The sequence below is a fragment of the Callospermophilus lateralis genome, chromosome 18 (genome assembly GCF_048772815.1).
Source record: "Callospermophilus lateralis isolate mCalLat2 chromosome 18, mCalLat2.hap1, whole genome shotgun sequence".
NCBI lineage: Eukaryota > Metazoa > Chordata > Mammalia > Rodentia > Sciuridae > Callospermophilus > Callospermophilus lateralis.
Genome location: NC_135322.1, coordinates 49,459,659 through 49,484,127, shown reverse-complemented (window position 1 = coordinate 49,484,127; position 24,469 = coordinate 49,459,659). Strand labels below are relative to the sequence as shown.

The 24,469-nt window shown below is 48.8% G+C and overlaps 1 protein-coding gene across 2 annotated transcripts; it reads left to right on the top strand.

Moving 5' to 3' along the window:
• The first annotated feature begins 4,888 nt into the window (after positions 1-4,888).
• On the top strand, positions 4,889-24,181 carry Zdhhc1 (zDHHC palmitoyltransferase 1). 2 transcript variants are annotated; one of them, XM_076839510.2, is made up of 12 exons: positions 4,889-5,158; positions 11,097-11,143; positions 12,548-12,790; positions 17,371-17,546; positions 19,020-19,121; positions 19,479-19,603; positions 19,703-19,861; positions 20,084-20,196; positions 23,004-23,086; positions 23,292-23,385; positions 23,522-23,600; positions 23,714-24,181. In XM_076839510.2, exons 3-12 carry the CDS (start codon positions 12,548-12,550, stop codon positions 23,995-23,997), a joined length of 1,458 nt encoding a protein of 485 aa, XP_076695625.2. In that variant the 5' UTR covers positions 4,889-5,158; positions 11,097-11,143; the 3' UTR covers positions 23,998-24,181. The 2 variants fall into 2 exon arrangements, with proteins under 2 accessions (XP_076695625.2, XP_076695624.2); XM_076839509.2 differs by having other exon boundaries at positions 19,437-19,603.
• Positions 24,182-24,469: the final 288 nt, after the last annotated feature.

The following is a 24,469-nucleotide window of genomic DNA, read 5'->3' as shown; positions in this document are numbered from 1 at the left end:
CCCAGACAAAGCAGACCCAGAGAGGAAGAGCTCTGGTTACCCACCTCCCACTGAGGCTAATTTGATAATTAAATTTAATTGCATTCATTGATGAAATGGATAGCATCAGTGAATGGACAGGGAAGGTTCAGATTATACGCCAATGACTACTCCTCCTTCATATGCTTTATCTGTGTGGTCAATTTTCATTATAATGCTGTGTAGCAGCTATTGGTACCCCCACTTTACATACAAGCAAATTGAGATTTGGAGAGGTTGGGAGATTTGTCTAAGGTCACCACCTGGTTGGTGACTGTCAGAGCTGGGATTGAAATAGGTAATCGCTGATCTGCCCTGGGACAGGTGACAAGTCCCAGGAATCCTGCCAGTACACTAACTCTGAGAACCTATTCCTGGCTCAGGCCCAGGGTAGAATGAGCCAGCTCTGCCTGCCCAGGAGTCTCCTCCGGTAGTTCCCAGGAGTCTTGTAAGCCAGCTCTCAATCTTCTCACTTTCGTGCATTCAAGCCATAAAAACACAGTTGGCCTTTATCTCCAGTGGCTGGGGCTTGTCTACTCTGGGCAGACCTGTCCTGCTAGTCAGAGGCAACAGCTCTGGGCAGGAACAAGCCCAAGGGACTGACTTCTGTACCAGAAAAATGTGTCTCGTGTTTTCATAGAAATTGGCCCCCCAGGGTAGTGAGGAGAGAAGTTGGGACAACACTCCCAGCAAAGGGAAGCCTGTGGGAAAAGGCCTGAGGGTAAAGCAAGCACTGCTGGTTCCAGTAGCTGAGGTCATCACTGAGGACAGAGGTGGGCTATGACCATGGAGGACAGAAACTGTCTGAGCAAGGCCTGGGAAGCCATGTTCCAGCATTTCCAGTGATCCTAAAGGCAAAGGGAGCCCTGGAGGTATAAAAAAGGACTAACAGGGTGATGTTTCTGCATTAGAAAGAGTTCTGTGATACCCACCTACCTGGGAGCAGGCAGCCTGTAGTATTCCTTAGTCAGTGATACCCTGGGGAGTGTCAGCTTCTGGACTGGAGATTTCATGATGATGATAAAATCAGAGAGAACATGATGGAGCTCTCAGTGCCTTTAGATAGCAGACTTGGGGGGAAAGGATCCTTTTCTGAGAGACTGCCTTGCCATCACCCAGAGGGACATGGAGGGAATCTAAGCTGTCACTTGTTTTTTTTGTTTGTTTGTTTCAAATGAAAAGAACTGTAATTTGTTATATGTAGGTTCACTTACTTCTATTTGAAACTCACTGTAGCCAGGAGTGGTGGTGAACATCTGTCATCCCAATTACTTGGGAGGCTGAGGCAGGGGGATTGCAAATTCAAAGCCAGCCTCAGCAACTTAGTAAAACCCTGTCTCAAAATAAAATTTAAAAATGGGGCTGGGACCAGATACCATCAATAGATGAATAGATAAAGAAAATGTAGTGGGGTTTTATGAAGCCATAAAGAAGAATGAAATTATGGCATTTGCAGGTAAATGGAAGGAACTGGAGAACATCATGCTAAGTAAAATAAGCCAAACTCCGAAAATCAAGGGTAGAAAGTTTTGTCTCATATGCAGATGCTAGAGCAAAATAAAGGAAAATAGTGACAGGGGAGGGTGTTCAGATATCATAGGGAAGCTCAGTAGAGTAGAAGGAGATTGAGAGGGAGGGAGGAGAGGGGAAGAAAGACAGGAAAGGAATGAATTCAACAAAATTATGCTATGTGTATATATAAATATGCCACAGCAAATTCTGCCTTTATATATATATATATATATATATATATATATATATATATATATATATATAAAACACTGGTCAAAAATAAACTAGTAAGTAAACAAGTGAAAGAAAGATCAGTAGAGTATAGGAAGGAGAATAGGGAGAGGGAGGAGGAGATAGGGAGGAATGGGGGGAAGATGGAAATGGAATAAATCAAATTCCTTACATGTATGATTTTGTCAAAACAAATCCAGCTATTATGTATAACTATAATACACTAATAAAATAAACAAACAAAAACAAACAAACAAATAAATAAATAAGAATGGGGCTGGGGATGTAGTAGAGTGCCCCTGGGTTCAAGTCCCAGTACTACAAATCAAACCCGCTGTATTTGTTTCCCCTTGCTGCTGTAACCAATTACCACAAACATAATGCCTTAAAACAATACAAATGTGTTTTTGTTGTGGTTGTTTATTTGTTTGTTTTTTGTTTTTTTGGTACCAGGGATTGAACTCAGGGACGCTTAACCATGGAGCCAAATTCCCAGCCCCTTTTTGTATTTTATTTAGAGACAGGGTTTCACTGAATTGCTTAGAGCCTCGTTAAATTGCTGAGGCTGTCTTTGAACTCATGATCTTCCTGCCTCAGCCTCCTGAGCTGCTGAGATTACAGGCATGGAACATGATGCTTGGTTCAAATGTATTATCTTATGCTTCTGGAAGTCAGAACTTTGGAATGGGTCTCACTGAGCTAAAAAGCCAACGTGACAGCAGGTTGTTTCCTTCTGGGGGATATAGGGAAGCCCATTTCCATGCCTTTCCCAGCATCTAGAACCACCTGCATTCCTTGGCTCATAGCTCCTTCTTCCATCTTCAAAGTGCCTTTACTACGCTGACCTCTGTTTCCATCATCACATCTTTCTCCTACTCTTACCCCACAAGGGCCCTTGTGATTACCTTGAGCCGACTCAGATAATCCAGGGTCATCTTCTCAACTGAGATCTTTAACTTTATCTCATTGGTAAAATCTCTTTCAACTTGTAAGGTAACATACCCACAGGTTCCCAGGGATTAGGGCATGGACATTTTGGGGAGGAGGCTGTTATTCAAACTAATATCCACTTTAACAAATAAAGAAAAAGAAAGATCAGCCTGGCATCTGGGAGGAGAATGGACTGGAAATAGGTAGACTGATGTTAGGGAGACCAGACAGGTGGTTGCTGTAAAGATCAGCAAGGAAGATGCTGGTGGTCTGTCTAGGTTGGAGGGGAAGATTGGACATAGGACATGTTTCAGAGGGAGGACAGCCTGGTTTAGGGGGCTATCTGGGTTAGGTGGGCAAGAACTAGAGAGACAGATGTGGGAAGATAACTGAGTGTAGAGATGGGCTGGTGGGGTATGTGACAGTGCCCTTTGGGGGGCCCAAGGGGCAAATCAGGTTAGTGACAAGGACAAAGAGGGCATATAGAGATGTGTTGCATCTAAGCCACCCTTGGGACATCGAGGAGAGGTGCCTTAGAGGTAGGTGAATCCACGGACTAGAGGGCTGTGATTCTTGGGATCCTCTCCTTTTATGGGCATACATGGACTCACCCTTCACCGTGATTTTTTAAAAAAATAAACCACACTATGTGTATTCTTTTTTTTTTTTCTGGTGGACACAACATCTTTTATTTTATTTTTATGTGGTGCTGAGAATTGAACCCAGCACCCTGCACATGCCAGGCGAGTGCGCTACCGCTTGAGCCACATCCTCAGCCCCTCACCTTGATTTTTTGAGTCACTATCTCTATTTGATCCTAAGTTCTCCATTTCCAGATAAGAACTAAGAAGACATCTTGTTTCTCAAGCCAGGGTAACCTTGATATTTATTCTATGTGGAGTTTGAAATTTTTTTGTTTTTGTTTTTGTTTTTCTGGTGCTGGGTCTTGAACCCAGGGGCACTTAACCACTGATATATATTTATTTTGAAAAGTGTCTAGCTAAGTTGCTTAGGGCTTTGTTAAGTTGCTGAGGCTGGCTTTGAACTTGAGATCCTCCTGCCTCAGCCTCCCCAGCCACTGGGATTACAGGCATGCACCACCATGCCCAGCCTCAAGTTTGAGTTTTATCAGTATTGAAAACATGAATTTAAATTATACAGAGGTTAAGTCACTTGCATGAGGGCCCAAGACTGGCTCATGACAGAGCAGGAAGATTTATGTCACTTTCATTGCATGCTTGTGACTTAAACATTTTAGAGATACAGATGTTTTCCGTCTCTATTTGCCCATTCTGAGGAGATAGCCAACTAGCCCTACTCACCATTTTGGGGCCCTAGAGATACGGAGAAGATGGCAGCAAAAGACTCATCTGTCTTTTGAAAAGGACTGAGTTCACAGGAGGATCCATTCTGAGTGTCCCCAGAGAAAAGGAGATGGGGAGCTTTCAGGCAGTCCAGCTCAGTAAGGAGAAGGAAGCGAGTCTCAGACCCTAGTGTCTGTTCCTTGGCAGAGCCCAGACTTGAAAATCCTCGAGGACTGAAGCCATGGGGGTGTCCTTAGTATCAGAGAGGACTCATGACTGGAGGATTTTGGATATAGAAGAGCCCCTTGGAATGCATTGGGAAAGTGGAGTCCAGTGGAGACCAAAATTGAATTTCCCATCAACTTGGAAGATGGGGTCTCCCAGAGGATTATGTTCTGTTTGGGGGCAATAAGGAAATGAGATATTTTGCATTATTTATGCTAAACTCTTATACTTCACACTTTGTATTATGAGGTGCCTTCACTTTAAGTAGTGCAATTTATTTGTCTAGATGTGTCTGCCCCTCAACCAGTAATCTCCTGAAGGGCCAGAATCTTGTGGGTTTTCCCCGCGATATGGCCAGTGCCTAGCACGTACTTTAATTAGAGGTTGCCTGGGGTCTTCCTGAAAGTGGTGGTCTGAAGGTGAGAAATTGAAAAGGGTCGCGTTTGGGACAAATCAGACAAGTTGTGGATGGATGGTGGTGGTGGTGGTAAAGGGTTTCCTCCGAAGAAAGGTTGGGGTGGGGGAGAAAAACGGGAAATGGGCCGGCTGGGGAGCCAGGGGGTCCCTGGCAAGCCCCGCCCCGAACCGGGGTACCGGCGCTAAGTGACGCAGCGCGGTTTGGCCGCTATGGGGCGCCGTAGCCCGCTCTGTTGCCCGGGGAACGGGCCTAGCACCGGACGAGAGAGGTCCAGCCCGCCGTGTCCTGCTCGGGCTCTACAGCTAGCCTCCCCGGCCTGGAACGGGAGGAGTTGCCGGCCCAACCTCCATCCGGGATGGGGCCCCGCGCGGGGGCGCGTTGCCTCCCGGTCCAGGGGACCGCATCTGGCGCGACGGTTTGAGGCCCGGCCGCCCCTGGAGAGGGCGGACGGCCAGGTGCCGGCCGAACCACTGGCCTGACCTTGGCCGGGCGGATCTGGCACCGCTGCCGCCACGCGCAGGTGAGGAGCAGCCGCCGCGTCTCTCACTTTGGAGCCTGGCCTGAGCCACGGTGTCGCGCGGCTGCTGCTGCTGCCTGGCAGGGCCCTGAGCTCACCTCGACCTGGAGCCCGCGGCCTGGGACCCAGCAGAACGTTGGGCTTCTAGCATTCATCAGGTCTGCAGATCAGCATTGAGCGCTCACTGTGTGCCAGGCTCTGTGCCAGGAGCCGGGCCACGGGAGGCTCAGAACAGAGGCAGCCTGTTTCCAGAACCCGCAGAGTATTAAGGAGGGGGTGAGGAGCAGGCGCCAGACACATGGCTAAAGTGACTTTGGATCGAGTTAAGTGCTCTGGATATGAAATGGAGGGGGTGGCCAGGGAGGGTCTATCTTAAAAGGTGACTTTTAAGTAAAGAACTGGAGGTTGGAAAGGAGCCAGCAATGTGAATAGGGGAAGGATGTTTCTGGAAGAGGGAAAAGCAAATACAAAGTTTGAAGGCAGCAGAGTACCGATATGGAACAGAAAGGACAAGAAGAGTCCTGAACTGCCGTGGTAGGGTTTCAATTTTATTCTAGCAGTTGGAGGAAATCGCTGAAGAATTTTGAAAAGCTCAGATTTTGAAAAGCTCAGTATGGCTATCCTAGTTCTGCCAATCTAGTTGTGCCTTCTAGAACTCTCTGGATCTCCATATAAGGGGACATTGTTCTGCATATTGTTCATGGGAGAGAAAGTGAGGGCATCCAGGTCTGAGGCCAAAGAGTAGAGAGATCTATGAGAACAATTTGAAATGATAGGATCTACCTCAGAGTGTTTTGAGGACTGAATTAAGTGAATTCCATCGAAGCACTTAAAACCTGGCCCAGAAAAAGTGTCTCTAAATGTTCCTGATGGCTATTATTATCATTGAAACACTGTAGGAGAGCAATGATGGAGGCTTGGATTAGGATGATGGCAGCAGAGAGGGTAAGAAGTGGCTTCACTTCCTTACTGAAGGAGGGCTGGATTCAGGCATAGATGAGGGGTGGTCCCTACTTTTGTGGAACTGGTGGTTCACTGTGGGAGACCTGGTCTGTAAACAGATAATCAGAAAAATGCAATAAAAAACAACAGTGGGGCTTACTTAGTTACCCAGTTTCTTCCCCCTTTTGTTTTTGTTTTTCTTACTTTGTCCTGTCGCAACTTTGTTCTTAATGACTTGATCTTGGTGGGTGTTCCCCCAGGCCTGGCTTCTACTACAATCATATGAGTTGATTTCCTGGTTAAAATCAACAACCCTTGCCTCTCTTCAATGACCTTGTTTCTGTTCCCTGTTGCTCCCTCCTTCTTGTCCGGTTTCCTTCACTTAACTTGGATCCCAAACAGTTTATAATGGTTGCTGCAGGAGAAGGGCACAGAAATGTTTGTACACCATGTCAACTCAGAAATGATTGAAATTTCAAGCTTTTCTTGCCATAGCAACCAACTTCAGCATATTGTTTATGAGAGAGAAAGAAAGGGCCCAGCCACATCTGAGAGCAATGACTGGAGAGGTCTTTAAGAACAGCTAGAAGTTACAGTCTATTTTCTGGGAATTATGTGATATGCATCCCTTAGTCAAACTATTGATATTTCGATATTTCTCAGAATTTTGAGGCCAGAGATTTTTCTGGCACCTGTGGGGAATTTTAATAAGCAAAGTAATGCCCCTAAAAGTCTTTTGTATAACAACTTTTTTCACTGTAAAACAATGAGCATCATGAAACATTTTCTTTCCAGCTTCCCTTTATGGGTTAAAATTGGACGTCTGTATAATACAGTTTTTAAATGAGCAGCTATTAGATCTTGATGAAAATTATCTCAAAAGTGAATCCTGAGAAAAAAGTGAAAACTTGTTTAGAAATACCTGCAGAAAAATATCTCACTTACAAACCATGAAGTCTTTAGGAGAAAGAAAAGATGCTTGGGGATAAAACTTTACTGTAGAGCGTAGTTTCCCTCTGGGTTATGGAGGTCAAGTGAGGTTGAACTGGCCTTTGGCTGACAACTAGAACAGGGTCCTGCACAGCCACTTAGTTGTGTTGTCTAGGGTCTGATTCCAGCTTTAGCCAGACATCTGACAGTGTTAGGAAGTTCTGTGGCTCTTCCGCACAGTTCTGCAGCTGAGCAACTCAGAATTGCTCTCAAGAGTAAGAAAGCAGGCTGGGGATATAGCTTAGTTGATAGAGTGGTTGCCTTGCACCCCTCAAACCCCAGCAACACCACCCTCCCCCCAAAAAAAGTAAAAAAGTACTTAACTCAAACAAGCACTCTTATTACACAGTTGTTAGGCAGGAATTCCTGGTTTGTTTGGCCTGATACAAGGCTCTGCATTATACTAATGCAATTGGTCAACATGACAACCCAGTGGAGCCAGGAGGGGAAGAGGTGACATCTCTTAATTATTTATTATTTGACATAATAATGATAATTTGAAATAATAATTGTGTGTGTCTGGGTTAATGGGGATCAAACTCAGGACTTTGTATATGTTAAGCATGCACTCTACCACTGAACTACATAACCCAACTCACTTTTTTATTTTTTAAAGCATTTAAATGCTCATGATAAAAAAATTTCAAACAGTATCAAGATAAAGACAAATCTCTGGGGCTGGAGTTGTATCTCAGTAGTAGAGTGCTTACATTGCATGTGTGAGACACTGGGTTTGATCCTCAGCACCACATAAAAATAAATAAATAAAATAAAGGTATTGTGTCCATCTGCAACTAAAAATCAAATATATATTGAAAAAAAAAAGAAAGAAAAGCAAATCTCTCTCTCAGCCCCAGCCTTTGGGCTGCTAGATCTTTCCAAAGGCTGCCCTGAATTTCATTTCTTATATTTCCTCCCTAAGAGAATTTGAACATATAGAAATATAAATGTCTTTTTTCCCCTTGGTTTTTATTCACTTGGTATCTCACTCTACAACTGAACATCTTGCTTGTTTACTTAACTGTACATCGAAGATCATTTTGTCCTTTGCTTTTGATGTTGTATAGCGTTTCTTTGTGGGGATATGCCATAGTATTTTATACTTGTTTTTGTCCTTTATTATAAACAACTTTGAAATGAATCTTTTGCAAGTGTATATATAAGATAAATACCTAGACATGGAATGTCTGGGCTAAAGGGTATGTGTTCTCCATTTTGGTACACAATGCCAAATTGCCTTCTAGCTACCTTTTTTGAAAAATGAGTAAAGAAGAGACCAAAAGAGATATAGATTTATGATTTATTCAGTTCCTCTATCTATGAGCAGCAGTGTAAGAAACAGAAAAAGTTTCTATCTCCAGGCTAGCCCTCTTCCCTGAATCCAACCTGTCTCTCCTCAATGGGACTCAGATCCCTGGACCCTCCTAGCTTCCACTTCAGTCCTGTCACTTTTTTTTTTTTTTTTTTTTTTTGAGAGAGAGAGAGAGAGAATTTTTATTTATTTTTTAGTTATCGGCGGACACAACATCTTTGTTTTTGTTTGTGGTGCTGAGGATCAAACCCAGGTCGCACGCATGCCAGGCGAGCGCGCTACCGCTTGAGCCACACCCCCAGCCCCTGTCACTTTCTTTTCTGACCCCAGTACCCTACCCTCTCCAGGGCTGAGACTTTGTACTTTAATTTGTTTGTTTGGACAATACATAAATTTCAGAAAAACAAGAACAACATTTCTTTTCGTGTGTGTGTGTGTGTGTGTGTGTGTGAGAGAGAGAGAGAGAGAGAGAGAGAGAGAGAGAGAGAGAGGGGTGGGGGCGGGGTCTCACTGTGCTAGCTGGATGGCCAGCTCTTTTAATAAAAAATTTAAGCTGGGCGTGGTGGCACATAAATGTAATCCCAGCAGCTCAGGAGGCTGAGGCAGGAGGATCTCAAGTTCAAAGCCAGCCTCAGCAACTTAACAAGGCCCTAAGCAATTTAGCGAGACCCTGTCTCAAAATAAAAAACATAAAAAGGAATGGGGATATAACTTAGTGGTTAAGCACCCCTGAGTTCAATCCCGGGTACAAAAAAAAAAAAAAAAGTATAATCAAAATCTTGTTGGGTGCTGTGATGCACACCTGTAATCCACCCTTCTCAAATTAATCAAAGTGTATATGTGTGTTACTGGGTATTAAACCAAGGAACACTCTACCACTGAGCTACATCCCCAGCCCTTTTACTTTTTTTTTTTTTTTTTGAAACAGTCTTGCTAAGTTACTGAGGCTAACCTCAAACTTGTAATTCTCCTGCCTCTGCTTCCTGAGTTGCTGAGATTACAGGTGTGCTCCACCACACCCACTTTTTTAAAATTTGTTTTTTGGTACTGAAAAGTGAACCCAGGGATACTTTACTACAGAGCTATATCTCTGGTCCTTTTTATTTTATCTTGAGACAGGGTCTCACTAAGTTTCTGAGGCTGGCCTCAAATTTATAATCCTCCTTTTTCTATCACCAGAGAGTCTCTGGGATTACAGGTGGGCATCATCAAGCTTGGCCATGCCCAGCTTGTCTGTGTGTGTGTGTTGGGGGGGTGTTGCTGGGGCCTCATGCATGCTAGGCAAGTGCTTTACCAATGCGCTACACCCCCAGCACTTTTCTTTTGTTGTTTTAAGACAGGGTGAGTAACTGGGATTACAGGTGAGAACTACCATATTCAACTAATCAAAATCTTTTGGGCCAAAAGAATTTGTAGCCACCAACTAACTCTGTGAGAAAAAAATGTCAGCTAAGAGTTGGCTGCCCGGACTTTCAGGGCAGGCAGCATGCTTCTTGGTCAGCTTGGGTGTCTATTCCCGAGTGCTGCTGCAGTTTTGAGGGAATTCTGCCCAACAGAAGCATCCCTCATATGAAGTCTCAGATAAATGGTACCTCTCTGGGCCAATAGTACCCTGATTTGGAGTCAAAGCCTAGCCCAGGGATGTATATAGCAAGCCCCTGGCCTCAGATTGTGACCCCTTCTGTCTCACAAGTTTGGGATTTAGCTAGTTGAGAGGTACCTACAGCCGCTGCTGAGCAGTGGGGATATATCAGCCACATTCCTGTTTTTCCTTCTGGGAACTCCTCAGGGTACAGGGCTGTTCTGGTGTTGGGATGATAAAGGGAAAGCCGGGCTTGGGATGTAAATTCATAGGTTCCTTTCAAAGTAGTTGCCCTGGTGATGGTGTCCCTGGAAAGCCAATGTGCAAGCCAGAGAGATTTGCCCCAGACGGGAACCACCCAACTCAACTATATTCATAGGTCTTGACCTGATTACCTTGCAAAGATTTGCTTTTATTTAGAATGCCAGCTCTTTGATCACCTTTGTCACCTTTGATTGCAGGTGACAAGATTAGAATGAATCCAGTATACTACTTCTTATGACAGTGTGTTCCTTGGGGCCACTGACTTAAGAAAGCAACCTCAACCACATCATAAATCTTGGACATAAACCTTGTAGACTGTCAGCCACAGTCTAGAGACAGAAAGACAAACCAGAGAGCTATTTGAGGGTAATTATAATGTCTACCATTTAGTGAGCATTTCTGTGTCAGGAATTTGCTTACAGTGTCATTGGTCTATATACCACTCTAGGGAGTATCCATACCCCATGCCCATTTTTCAGATGAGGAAACAGTTCTTTCAGTTAGTGGATGCAGAGTCAGGAGCCAACCTAGATATGTTTCTTCAAACCAGGGCTCTTTTTTCCTTGTGTGGCTTCTTATTGAAGATAGAATAAGTGACCGGAAGACTGTACTTAAGTCCCTGAGAGAAACCTTAGGTCATTCCATTTAGCTTTGAGGTGTGACTCCTCTGAGGTGACTTTAAATACTGTCAAGCTTGGCCTGCATGATGCTGTGCACCTTAGGTGGGCTGAAGTGGTCCTATGGAATGGATTGCAGTAGAAGTATCGAAGGCAGGACAGTGTGGACCAGATGGCTTTGGGTGGGGCAGGATTTCATACCGTTTATCATGCCCACATTTCCTTTTATTTCAGATGTTTTCAAATCAGCGAACATTTACTGAGCATCTGCTACGTCCAAGGTACAGTTCCGGGTATTTGGGGAAAGAGATGTGGGGGGACAAAGGTGAATGAGTCACAGCATGTTAACTGCCTTTGAGGGAAGCTTGTGTATTAGGGGCAGATATATGGGGATGTCAAAGCATTCCAAATGGCCTAGTGATAGTTCCAGTAAGGACTGAGCATAATGGCCCCTGACCCTGCTTCCTGGATGAGGGGATGCTTGCAGTGGGATCTGAAAATCAAGTCATATTTTCTTGAGCTGAAGAGTAAGAGGTGTTTCAGGCAGATGTGCTGAGATGGGGTCTGCCATATTTTTTTGCATAGTCAGATTCTGGGCCAATGGGCAGGGGCTCCCGAAAGGAGAGTCTGGCTGCCAGGATTTTGTCCCTGGCTCCTGGCCTTACCACCACGAACTCAGAGTTAGCCACCACGAACTCAGAGTTAGCCTCTCTTCCAAGATGCAGTGCTGCCTGCTTCTGCTGGAGTCCCATCTTGGGCCCAGAAGATACTGGGGGGGGGGGGTATGTGGAACCCTTCTGTAAGGTCAAGACCATCCCTTCCTGTCCTGCATGTCATCTTTGGACACCAGGTCAGCTATAGGGCTCAGGGAAGCAGAGCAGGGGTGGGGGATTGCTGCCATCTGGTGGTCTGGCTGTGGCCAATGCCTGGCCTTTTCCAGTGCTCTCTGAAGTGAGTCAAAGAATATTAGCCCACCTTTCTGTGTAAATCTACCCCAGGACCAGATTTACCTAGAGAAACATGGTCATTTCTGCTGCTGGAAGAAACCAAAGAGGAATTTTCCCCTCTTGGGTCCTGGCTCTTCTTCCTAAGAAACCCTAGGCAGCCCTTCTGAGGCACAGGAAAAAGGTCCTGAGTTTCTAGTCCTGAAGGGATTATATGTCTGTTGAGGGGCAGAGGCCACACCCCCATCTGAGCACCCCCCCCCACTCCCTCTTTCCCTTAGAAAAGGCTAAGGGGGCCCTCTCTGAAACTTGCATTTGGACTTCAGGATGGAGATGACTAATCCTAACAGAATCAGCATGTGTTCTCATGGCTCTGGCCCCAGACTGATATTACCAGATGAGAACATGTCTTATTGGGTTTCACTTTGATGGCTGTGGAGACAGAGCACTTTGAGTAACAGGCAGCCACATTGTGTTCTGAATAAACCCTGGACCTTCCAACCTTATCTTAGTCAGACTGGGACCAGAGCCTGCTTTGGGGCTCTGGGATAGCCCTCTACTACCACCCTCTCTGCACTGCCTCTCTTTGTTGGGCTAGGATCCCAGGTTCCCTGCAGTGTGCTTGGGAGGTGGCTTTACATCCCTGCCTGTTTTCCCTGCTAAACCTGGCTGCAGGCATGGGATCCTGGGCTCCCACCTGGACCTCCTCTGGCTAATGCTGTACCCTTTCTCCCTCTGGAGATGAACATCTGCAACAAGCCTTCCAACAAGACAGCCCCTGAGAAGAGTGTGTGGACAGCACCTGCACAGGCCAGCGGACCTTCCCCAGAGCTGCAAGGCCAGCGGTCCCGTCGGAATGGGTGGAGTTGGCCTCCTCACCCACTTCAGATTGTGGCCTGGTTGCTGTACCTCTTCTTTGCTGTGATCGGCTTTGGGGTCCTTGTTCCTCTCCTGCCTCATCACTGGGTGCCTGCTGGCTACGCTGTATCCTTAGGAAAGTGTGAGGCTAGTGCATGGAAGAGTAGGGACATTGGATGGATGGAAAACAGAGGCTTGAAGCTGGATCCAGAGCCTCAAGAGTCACAGTGTGGGGCAGAGCAGAGCAGGCCCAGCTGCTTCCCAGCCTGATCTCCAGCCCACACCAACTCCTCCTCTGATAGGGCAAGTGGGTAGATATAAAGTACCTTAGAGCATTGAGAGAGCATTGATAAGAAGGGTCTTATCACCTGCAGTGTCACAGGAGCCATCAGAGGATAGAGCATTAGAGCTTCTTCAGGTTGATTGTGCCCAGAGCTAAACAGATAGCATATTGGGGAGTAATTATTTTATTTCTCACAGAGTTTGTCATGGTAGAATTCTTTTACATTGTAAGTTTCCTAGTATATCTAAAATGTGGTTTTATTTACAGACAGATTATTATGTTGTTCCCAGAATTTTTTTACAAACTCACTGATTTTGTAAATCAGATCCTTTTTAGGGTGAGAGTGAATGTGATAAGAGGTGGCATAGAGATACCCTAAAAGCTCTTAGGAATAGTGACAAACATGGACTTGAATGGGCCTAGTGTGATTGCCCCAGCCCTGGTCACAACACCCAGGAATTGTAAGGCTGAGGGCCTCTATGTGCCCTGTTGGGAGTTCCTAGGGGAATGTCCTGTTGTGTGCTAGAACAAAGAATTCTGGGAGAAGAAGACCAGAGCAAACTTGAGAGCCTGGGTCATACTCAATGGCCAAGTATGGTCCTAGCTTAACCCCTTCAGGTCTGCACATGACTGAGCAGCTTCTCAGCTTCTCTAGCTTTGGGTCTCAGCCTCCTCTGACTTGTAGGAAGGGTGATCCTTGCTTCCTGCAGGTGGGTGGGGATGAGGAGCACATTAGGATGGGTGTGAGCACTGAAAGGCATGAACCATAAGGAGAGCATGTGCTCTTGGGAGATTGCAGAGCTCTAGGCTGGTGTGTGACAAGGTTCAAGAGCAGATGAGTGAAGGACTCTAGAAAAGATTGTCATCCTCAGACACCAGCAGTGTCATTGGGGTCTCCCTGGTTCACTAGAGTGCAAAGTTGTCAGCTATATGAATGGAAAGCTGACCTTTCCTTGAGGTGATCAACAGGCCTTAGTGCAGTTAGGTGGAATGTTTTGTGGGACATTCCTCCTAAGGTCTAGAGTGGATACATCCCCCACTCAGGTTTACCTGGCTTTCTGCCGTCATGGTACCTAGGAAACCAGATGAATAACCATGGTTTAGAGTGAGCAGAATCAGAAAATAACAGTAAACAAAAAAGTAACTAAAATTTATTGAGCAATTATAGGTGCCAGGTACTGTCAGCCATTTTATATGGGTCATCTTATTCCTCATAATAATCCTGTAAGGAAGGTATTCTCCCCATTTTACTAATGAAGAACTGGGGCTCAGAGAGAATAAGTGACTTCCTGAGGTCACTGGTATCCAGTGAGGCCAGAAGGGCTGCTCGGCAGTCTGACTGAAGAAGTGGGATCATTTGAGGGTTTGATCTTATCCACATTCACTGTCCATCCACTTTGGGTTATGTAGCGGCTCCCAAAGTCACCTGGTTAGGCACCCTGACCAGGGCTTCCATCAAAAGCCTCCTTCTTTTGCAGACTCTCTCAAGGCCCTGAGGAATGAGGTAGGGTAGTGGTGTGTATCAAGGACCTGCTGTGGGCCTGGAACTGACCTGAGCCCAAGAAATGCAAAGATGAGTGCTGAGTGCTCAGCTGCCAACTGGAGGAAAGGCTAGTAGGTTGGACGTGGTGGTCACACCACACGGTAATTTTGGGGTAGGAGCTCAGAAAGCAGACTGTGGAAGCAGAAGGAGGGCACCTATACTGGCCTCACACATCTAGAAATGCACTTACTGCTCCCCCTTCCCATATATAGCCTCTCCCGATATGCTTTGGGCTCCTCCCCCTTCCTCTGATACTGATATCATCAGTCACCAAGTCCTATTGATTTCACCTTCTTTTTAAAAAATGTGTTGTTTTTAGTTATACAAGACTGTACAATGTATTTTGATAATATTATACATACATGGAGTATAGCTTCTCATTCTTGTGGTCAGACATGATGTGGAGTTACACTGGTCATGTATTCATATATGAGATTTCATCTCCTTAATAGCTATCACACTTATCCCTTCTCCTCACTACCATCTGTCTTCCTCTCTGGCCTCTTTTCTTTCCAAGCAATGCCTCCTGCGTGCCCTCACTCCTGTAGCCATAGTGTTCTTAAAAAAAAAAAAAATGGTAACAATTCCATCTCAAAAACCTCTAGTGGTTTTTTCCTATCTAAGAAATGAGGTTCAAGATCTTTATATAGCCTTCAAGCCTCTCCATCTCTGGACTCTTCCTGTCCCCCTGGCTTCTTCTTATATTATTCCCCCTGTTCTCTGTTTTGACAACACTGGAAGCCCCCTTGCCTCTTTGCCTACCCCCCAGCACTCAGCTGAGTCAGAGGTCAAGAATTAGTAGCCTATGGCCAATCTGATTTTGTAAAAACTGAGGGATTCTTAACACACGAAATACTCAGCTCTTATTCACAGGTGTATTTTGAAAATTATTTATTTCCTTAACATTTAAATATTGAGAGATCTCACATAAAACCCCAGATTTCTAGTTCCTTTTGAAAAGCCAGAATTTGGCAACACAGACCCTCCTTCTTGTGTGGCAGCTCTGAACTGAAACCACATATCAGCCACCCCTCTCATTGACACCTTGCATGTTCCCAGCAGCCTCAGTACCCAGCAGGCCCTCTTTCCTCCTTACCTTACCTCACCATCAAGGGCCCTGTTGTCCATTCTTCTCCATGTCTCAACTGAGACCATACTTCCTTGGGGAAGCCTTCCAGAATCTTTCAGACTAGATGGGGCCTCTCAGTTACAAACACACACTCCTGTGAACTTTCTTCATTTAATTAGCCTGTTATTTGATTAATATCTGCATTTCCCACCAGATTGTAGGCTTCTTGGGGCTGGGAACCAAGTCTGTTTAGCCCCTGTCATATTCCTCAGTGCCTGGCATAAAGATCTCAGTAAACAGTTGAATGAATGAACCAGAGGGTGGGCAGCAGAAGTGCTAGAGCAGGCAGGAAGTTTAATGTTTGACCATGAATTGAGTGTTTAAAAGAGGCTCATATAGTGAGATGCTGTGGTTGGTGGTACTGGAGAGGTTGGGGAGGAGCCAGAGCAAAAGGGACCTTTGCCCTGAGCTGAGGCATGAACTTCATCTGGAGAGCCCTTGAGAGCATGAGGGCCTAAGGTTTAAGCTTTTAAAAGCTCACTGTGACCATGTGAAGGGAACTCTCAAGAGAACACAGACAGGAGGGGCAGAGTCAGGAGGCTCTTGAGTGACCCAGGCAAGTGGTAAAAACCTGACCGTGGCAGTGACCATAGGGATAGAGGTCAGTGGTAGCCATGAGTTGCCTCAGCTATGGTATAGCACATTAGGGTGGAGCTTGGCATTTGGCTACTGGGAGGGAGAGGAAAGGAATTTTGCAGCTGATAGTGAAAGATGGAGGAGAATTATGATGAATCTATATGATGGAGGGATGATATCTGGTCACCAAGAGAATGGATAGAGGTTCACATGTGAGGAGATGGAAGAAGGAAGGGTAGGTAGATGACTATATGAGTGGAATCTTATTGGTTAATTTTTACAGTTAGACAAGTTGACAGCATACTCATCTCCTGAATTTCTCTCAGTTACTAAGTATATAGGCCCTGGGACAGATATGTTTCAGCTCCAGGAGTTAGCCATTCTGCCCCTGGGCAGGCCCTGAACATGTCAGGCCATCCCAAACACTCATCCCAAGTCTCCAAGAGCCTGGTCCCCCTATCTGCAAGTGGTTCTCCACCTGGTCCGACTGCTGAAAGGGAATGGCTGCTTCTGTCTTGGAGCTGACTCCCTGTGAAAGCAAGATAAACAAGTTCAGAACTTAAACTTTATTTATTTATTTATTTGTTTGCTTGTTTGTTTTTTGGTCCCAGGGATTGAACTCAGGGGCACTTAACCACTGAGCCACAAACCAGCCCTTTTTATATTTTATTTAGAGACAGGGTCTTGTTAAGTTGCTTCAGGCCTCATTAAGTTGCTGAGGTTGGCTTTAGACTTGAGATCCTCCTGCCTCAGCCTCCTGAGCTTCTGGGATTACAGGCATGTGCCACTGTGCCTGGCAGAACTTGAATTTTTAGTCCCTGGACCCTCAGACCTTCTTTCATCTCACTTCATCATCTGGAATCTGAAACTAGAAAGAAACTGGCCTGAGTTCAGACCAGTCAGGACCTACCAGGGCCTGGAGTGGTAAGGCCCCTGGGTTAGGCCCTGGGTGGCAGCAGGAAGCAGTGGTTCCTCTCCTCCATTTGGGGCCTATGGGTCCACTGAAGAGGGCTGATGAGGAGGTTCCTAGAGAGCTGGTGGCAGGAGGTGTCACAGGAGCTCTCTGCATAAAGGTATTTAATATGGGGCCGGGGAGAGAAGTTTTCTGGCTACAGGATGTGGGCAGGGCTTCCAGCCAGCAGAGTGTGGAGTGAGTCTTTAACCTGTTGGGCCAGTGCATGGGTGTCATCTTTGCTGGTCACCTCGTGGTGCACCTGACTGCAGTCTCCATCGATCCAGCAGATGCCAATGTACGGGACAAAAGCTATGCAGGACCCCTGCCCATCTTCAACCGCAGCCAACATGCACATGTCATTGAAGATCTACACTGCAACCTGTGCGACGTGGACGTGTGAGTTCATGTGTGTGGATATGAGTGTGTGGGCCACAAGTGTGCCTGGGGGCCTGCCAGTGGGGTACTGAATGGAGAGGGGCATGCGAGGCCTTCACATTCAATCTCATGCCTCAGCACCCTCATTTTTCTCATAGACAAAAGTCTTGATGGAATGACCGAGAACTGGTGGGGAAGTGAGAAGAGGTGATTGAATAAATGAGTTATAGAATTTCTGACGGTTCAAGTAGGAAACATTCGGCACTGCTACTGCCACAAATGACTAACTTTGCCAGTTAAATCCCTTGCTTTATAAGCACCCAGAAGGGGCAGGAGGAAAGTCAATGCTTGAGTGTGCTGGGCCACGCGCTGTGTAGAGGCCCCCTACCAAGTATGCAGCAGCTTTCTCCCTTCACAGAGGCAAAAAGAACCTATCAGTCAGAAAGCTGGGAGGTTGCTCTGAAGTCACATAGCTACTGAACAACAGAGCCAAGGTTACAACCCTGGTTGCCTAGCCCCTGAGCAGATTCTGTTAACCCTTGGTTACTCATGAGGAATAACCCAAAGATGCCAAGAAACTTGCTCCAAGTCACACGGCTAGTGAGGAGAGGGGTCAGAATGTGGAGCACCCATTCACCCTCTAGGGCCCATCCCTCTCCTCCCCTTCTGGGTCTTTCTAGTCTCCCAGCCTTAGATGGGGCATGAAGGATGGGGTATTATCCACAGCAAGCTTCACATTTGAAATCTGAAGACCTAGACAGCCTATTAAAAGTGGTCTGTCCACGGGAACCAGAAAGCCCACAATATGAAGGTGCTGAGGACTTGGGTACTAGGCCATCCTGTCATTCCTTACCAACCAGTCAGCATAAGCCACTAAGAAGTGGCTCTGGTGCTCTTCCATTTTAGGGGCTGACTCTTCCACATTCCCTTTGGCCTTTTGCTGGTGCCTGCTGGGGATGGGACACTCGCACTTGCATCCTAATGTAGCCTCTCCTCCTCTGACCCCTGCCTTGAGCTCCCTTAATGCCCACACAGCTGGCAGCTTGCTCCTCTTCTTTTGGCTCCCTTTCTATTAGTCCACACAGACTGAGGTTTTCTAGAAGAATGCCTGTATAAAGCCCCTCCTGCAGTGTCAGGGAAAGGGATCCAAAAATGGCATTTTAATGAAGAGCAGTGCAGGCCCTAGTCCTGGCAGCCTGCTCACTGCTGTTCTGGACCTCACACCTGCATCTTCTGGCCTGGTGAGCCTTCCCTGAGCAGGATCTCATAATGGAGCCCCTCCTTCCTTCTTCCTGGTCCCTCAGCGTCGCCTCTAGAAGTCTCACCCTGCAGTTCCACAAGGGGGCGCGCGTGCTCCTCTGCCAGGCGGGTAATTGGGCTCCGGGCAGGTGCTGGGGGTCATTACACCCACTGCTCTTGAGTGGGCCACCAAGGGCAAGGGCCAGGGCCCGCCCTTGGGGGGTCCATAAACCACGCGGTGCCTTCCACCCGCAGGAGTGCACGCTCTAAGCACTGCAGTGCTTGCAACAAATGCGTGTGTGGTTTTGATCACCACTGCAAGTGGCTCAACAACTGCGTTGGCGAGAGGAACTACCGGTGAGACACCCTGGGCATGGGGGTACCCCTGTCGGTGTGAGCCTCTGGCCTTGTAGCCTGCTTGTAAGAAGGGGTGGGAGAGGGGGACCTGGGCTCCTCTTTGAGAGTAGTGCTCCTGGGGTGTGGCTGGAACGTGTAAGGATGGGCTTGGGGTCTTCCACCTTGCTGGCCTGGTTAAAGGTGGGAAGCCTGAAAAGAGGCTACTCATCTTCAGCTTTGTCCTGTATTTTGGCTTCTGAGTAGTTGGGGCTGTGAGGTCAGGGGCCAGGTTCCCATGTCAGCCTGGGCCCTTCTGAACTCTTGGCCCTTACTAAGCTGGAGCTCTGGGGTGCTGACAGCTGCCCATGGCTGGGCCAGGCTCTTTCTACACAGTGTGGCATCTGCTTTACTGGGTGTCCTGCTCCTGGTGCTGGTGGCCACTTATGTTTTTGTGGAGTTCTTTGTCAACCCCATGCGGCTGCGTACCAACCAACACTTTGAAGGTCAGTTTGGGTTCCAGGCTCACACCCCCACCATCCCCAGGGTCTTTTCTGGTGACTGGTTTCAGACCTGGCTGAGCACAGTGTGCCTGTGCCTTGCAGTCCTGAAGAATCACACCGATGTGTGGTTTGTGTTCTTGCCTGCTGCCCCTGTGGAGACCCAGGCTCCTGCCATTCTGGCCCTGGCTGCCCTACTCATCCTTCTTGGCCTGCTGTCCACAGCCCTGCTTGGCCACCTGCTCTGCTTCCACATTTACCTCAGTAAGTGCTATCTTACTTATCTCCCCACCACCTGCCTAGACTACAGGGTGGTACCTCCTTGAACTGTAGGGCCCTGAAATCATGCCCCTCACCAGTGCTGGCTCTCCTACCCATGGCTTAGGCTATATAAGGACAGAGGTTTCAGTGGGGGACTAGGTGCCTTCCCTCCCCATTTATGAGCTCCAGGGTCTCCTTTCCACTGCCGAACCCTCTTTTCTCCAGTGTGGCACAAGCTCACCACCTATGAGTACATCGTGCAGCACCGCCCACCACAGGAGGCAAAAGGGGCCCACAGGAAGCTTGAATCATGTCACCCCAAGATGCGACCAATTCAGGTATATAGCTGGCCTGCTAAAGGGGTCAGAGATGGGCCTGGGTGAGTGGGGGCTGGACTGTGTAGTGAAAGCCAATGAGTATACAGGGCAAGGCAATTCTGTAAGCCTGGAACAACAGTCAGAATATGGGGTGCTGGGGCAGAAGGGCACATCTTGTACTAGGTACGAACATGCCACCAGTACAGCCAGAGGAAACTCTGCATGTCTGTGGCCCCTTGTGTATACCTGTCCAGGCTCCAGGCATGTGCTGCAGAGAGCAGAATGTGGAGCCTAGATGCAGGCAGGTCAGGGCTACAGAAGAGAGAGAGGGATGGACCAATGACTGGTTCAGCAGCTGGGTAGCCAGGGTGGATCCTCAGTTCTCTCCATCTGTGATCTTAAGCCCTTATACCCGTTGCTCTATTTTATCCTTTGAACAGCCCATTTTTATCCTTTGAACTGTCACCAACCTTTGGTGCAAATGAGCACATTTAGGCCTAGAAAAGTTAAACAGAAGCTGGGGCTGGGAAGATTTAAGGCCTCTGCACACTGAAGCAGGAACCCTCCAGCCTAGGCTCTAGTCTGGCCGGCCCAGCCAGCCCAGCTGCTGATGAGCCTATCACCATTCCCACGCCCATGGTTTCCTGAGGTCAGCAACTGGGGGTGGAGGTGGTCCAATCCTCAGAGCCCTGAGGGACTGGGGAGGAAGGGGGCCCAGGCAGGCTTTACTGGGAAGGCTGAGCCCTAGATCCCCAATTCTCATGGCAACTGGACACAAACACAGGCTGGTGGGCGGGTTGGAAGAGCATTTGGGACCCACCTCCCTTGTTCTCATTGCTGGGGCTGAACTCTGCCTGTGGGCCAGGATGGGGAAGTGCTGGCAGTTGGTGGAGAACCCCTGCATATCACTGTATGCTTGCCTTGATACTGGGTAAACACAGTGGCAGCCATTCTGAGGAATGGGCATCATCCCCATCCCCACATCACAGAAGAGACTGAGGCTCAGAGAAGCCAGCAAGAGACTTTCTCAAAGCTTGTGGCTCTGCCTATTGAGGGAGTGCTGGTCCTGGGGTGCTCAGAATCCAGGGCCCTTTACCCTCACCCTGCTTAGGCTTTGGGCCCAAATGTGGCAGCAGTGGACACATAATTTCTATTCTTTCCATCTACAAAGGAGTTGAGGGAGGCCTACCCTATAGGAGCTGGGTGCATGTCCCCTCTTACAAAAGAGAGCTGAGGTGTTATGGTACCATTTGGGAATATGCAAATGTTTCAGGGTTTCTGAGAGAACATCCTGAGGGACAGTTCTGAGAAAAGGGAGATTAGAGTGGAGACTCCCTGGTGATTGTCCAGTTGGGTATGCCCTGGATCCTCTCCCATCCCATCCCAGGGGTCCTAGGGCAGGCTTTGCCCCTCTCTGCTGGACGCTGGAGGGGGGCTGAGTCCGCACTGGGGGAGGGGAAATGTGTGCAGGAAATGGGATGAGGCAGCACACAATTATAATCCCAGTTACCCTGGGGGCTAAAGCAGCGGGAGTGAGCGTTCCAGGTCAGCCTGGGCAACTTGGGAAGACCCCTCTCAAGATACCAAAAAATTGGAGAAGGCTACCATAAGGCCCCAGTCCCTGTGACTGGCCTCTGACCCTTTACCCAGGGCTCCTTTGATAGTCAGGCACCTCTGCACCTCTCCCTAAAGGGTCAGCCCGTCAGCAGTTTGGTGCAGCACTTGCCTGGGGCCTCTGTCTTTGCACCTGTGCAGCCAGCCGCTGCTGACTGGGCTCTGTCCTCTGTCCCCCAGATCTGCCAGGGCTCCTGCAGGCAGTCTTCCCACCCCCACCCAGCAGGAATGCGGGAGGGGCTCCTCTCTGGAGCCGTTGCCCCTAAACATAGGCTTGTTTTAGAGACAGAGTTACAGTGTCTCTGCATTAGTCAGGACGCCTCGGTATCCGTGGAAACGGCTGCGATCCAGTGACAGCTGTCCGGGTGCTCTTCTGCTGGCGGCCATGCCCCCCTCCCCTTCACTCTTCACACCACGCCCTTCCTGGGCTGGCTTTTGTTTCCTTACCTGCAGTCCTTGCGGACGTAACTTGGGGGCGTGCCGCGTGCTGGGGTGCGGGCCTGGCGGCTCTGGTAACCTCAAAGCCTCTTCGATTTTGGAGGTTGCGTCTTCCACCCCAGAGTAGTTGTGAGGACCACAACTGGCGCCAGATGGGGGCTGCGGCACCGTACAACACCTATTGCATTTCCCTCTCCGGGTAGGGGCCTTGGAGAACGCGCCTCACAAGCCCTCTTGCCAGCAGCCGGAATTACGGAATTTTGGCTGGAACTTTGTGCAAGAAGGGCGTCCGCAGGACTCCGCTGCGCGGAAGCTGGCGGGTCGCGCACACAACCTCGGTGCACACTGCGGCCTGTGAACAGCTGCATGGTCTCTCAGCCAGGGAAAGAATCCGTTCAGAGGCTGGAGCTCTGGGTGGGGCCAGGAACAGGAGGGGGCAGCTCTGAGCACCTCTTGCCTACAAGTCCCTTGGCTGAGCAGCTCTAGCCTGGGTGTATTGGACCCATGAGACTGGAACCTTCCTGGAGAAGGTGCAGTTTGACTAGATGAAATGACACCTGGAGATGACCTAAGATCCAGAAAGGGGTGTTTTAAGCCTCACCCTGCAGCGCGGTTTTCACAGCACATCTGGGAGCCTGAAAAACAGCCCTAGATTCCTGGGGGTGAGGCCAGGGACCCTTCACAGAGACCAGTGAGGGCTTCTGCTCTTGGGGACAGTGGGGGCTCATGTTTTTGGAGTCCCTGGATCCAGTCTTCCTAACATCCACTTTCCCCAGGAGATGGAGTTCTACCTGAGGACCTTCAGCCATGTACGCCCAGAGCCCCCTGGCCAGGCCAGGCCTGCTACAATAGATGCAAAGTGAGTGCCACCTGGGCATCTCCCGTTTGTATGGCAGGGCCATCAGAGGTGGGAGAAAGGGGTAGGCCAAGGCATAGGTGTATTTCTAGTCCAGCATGGCCTAGGATGGATCGGTGCCCTTCTCTTCCCTTTGCTGGGAAGGGACCTCTACCTGGGAGGGATTTCAGAAATAGCTCCCAGAACTTGCCCTTCCACTTTCCCTCAGTCCCTCCAGGTTTCTTGCCACGGGAGGCCCAGTGGAACCTCCTCGGCCCTCCTCCTCAGACACGCTGGCCCTGCCTCCCAGGATCCGACCCCAGGTAGGAGACACTGGGCTTGGCACTCTGCCCAGGTGGAAGGACAAGAAAAAGAAGCCTCCACCGTACTGCAGCTTCTGCTGCCTTTGGCAATGTGGGGGTCTGGGGAAACAGCCCTCAAACTTCCCTGTCTCTGCAGAAAAAGAGGAAGCGGCGCATGTATAAGGTGCCGAGGTCTGGGATCTTGGACCGGGAGTCCCAGCTGCCCAGGCTTCGGGGTGAGTGCCCCACTCTGTCTGGGTTCTGCTGCTGTGGGGACGGGGCTCCGAGAGAAGGAAGGGCTGAGCCGGGAGCAGCAGCCCCTAGTCTAATGCTCCTCTCCATTGTGCAGGGCTCCGGGTCCCAGGCCGCAGCTCCAGCTCATCGACTGATTCTTCAGGTGCCAGCCCGGTGCACGCCGCCGGTCCTGCAGGCGCCTACCACTCGGCGTCAGCAGAGTCTATGGACGAGATTCCAGTGGCTCAGACGCGCCTGGGCAGCGCCGCCCTGGCGGCCCCGGCGGGCAGGGGCCGAGAGACAGGGCTGGCGCTGCAGGCTCGTGCACCGGCGGTTTTCGTGAGCCTAAGCAGCGGCGAGCCCGGGACACCGGGAGGCCGGGAGGGAGGCCTGAATTAGCCTCACCGAGAGGTAGGAGGGCCGAGGAGGAGCGGCCGGCCCAATTCTCTATGCAACACCACATTTTCGCTGCACCGAGTGCACTTTAGGGGCCCGGCCGGCCGGCGGGATCGGCCTTGCTCCCTGCGACTCAGCAATATTAGTCCCACCGGCCCCGATGCTCCAATAAACTTTTTTATGCTTTTGCGGACTAAGTGCTTACTTTTCCAACGACCAGGGCCATGGGCCTTCTGGGAGTCGGACCATTGCCACTGCTTGGAGGCAGAGGATGGTTTGTCTAGATTGCCAAATGGAGGCGCGCGAGGACCCAAGGCGCTCGTTTCGGGGATTAAGATTAGGAGAGGCCCTGGAAGGCTGCCAGAACGACGTTCTGTTTTGCACGTGGGAGACCTGGGTAAGCAGCCTTTGGGCTCCAGAGGTAGCAGCTGGAGTAGAGGCTGCGAGACCAAGACCATGGCAAGATGTGAGTGAA

Bases quoted from the DNA above. Each gene is read 5' to 3' on its own strand.
- Zdhhc1 (XM_076839509.2), top strand. From the start codon at position 12,548: ATGAACATCTGCAACAAGCCTTCCAACAAGACAGCCCCTGAGAAGAGT. The intron at 19,862-20,083 runs GTAAGTGCTATC...TCTTTTCTCCAG, and splicing joins CTGCTTCCACATTTACCTCA to TGTGGCACAAGCTCACCACC. The intron at 23,087-23,291 runs GTGAGTGCCACC...ACTTTCCCTCAG, and splicing joins CCTGCTACAATAGATGCAAA to TCCCTCCAGGTTTCTTGCCA.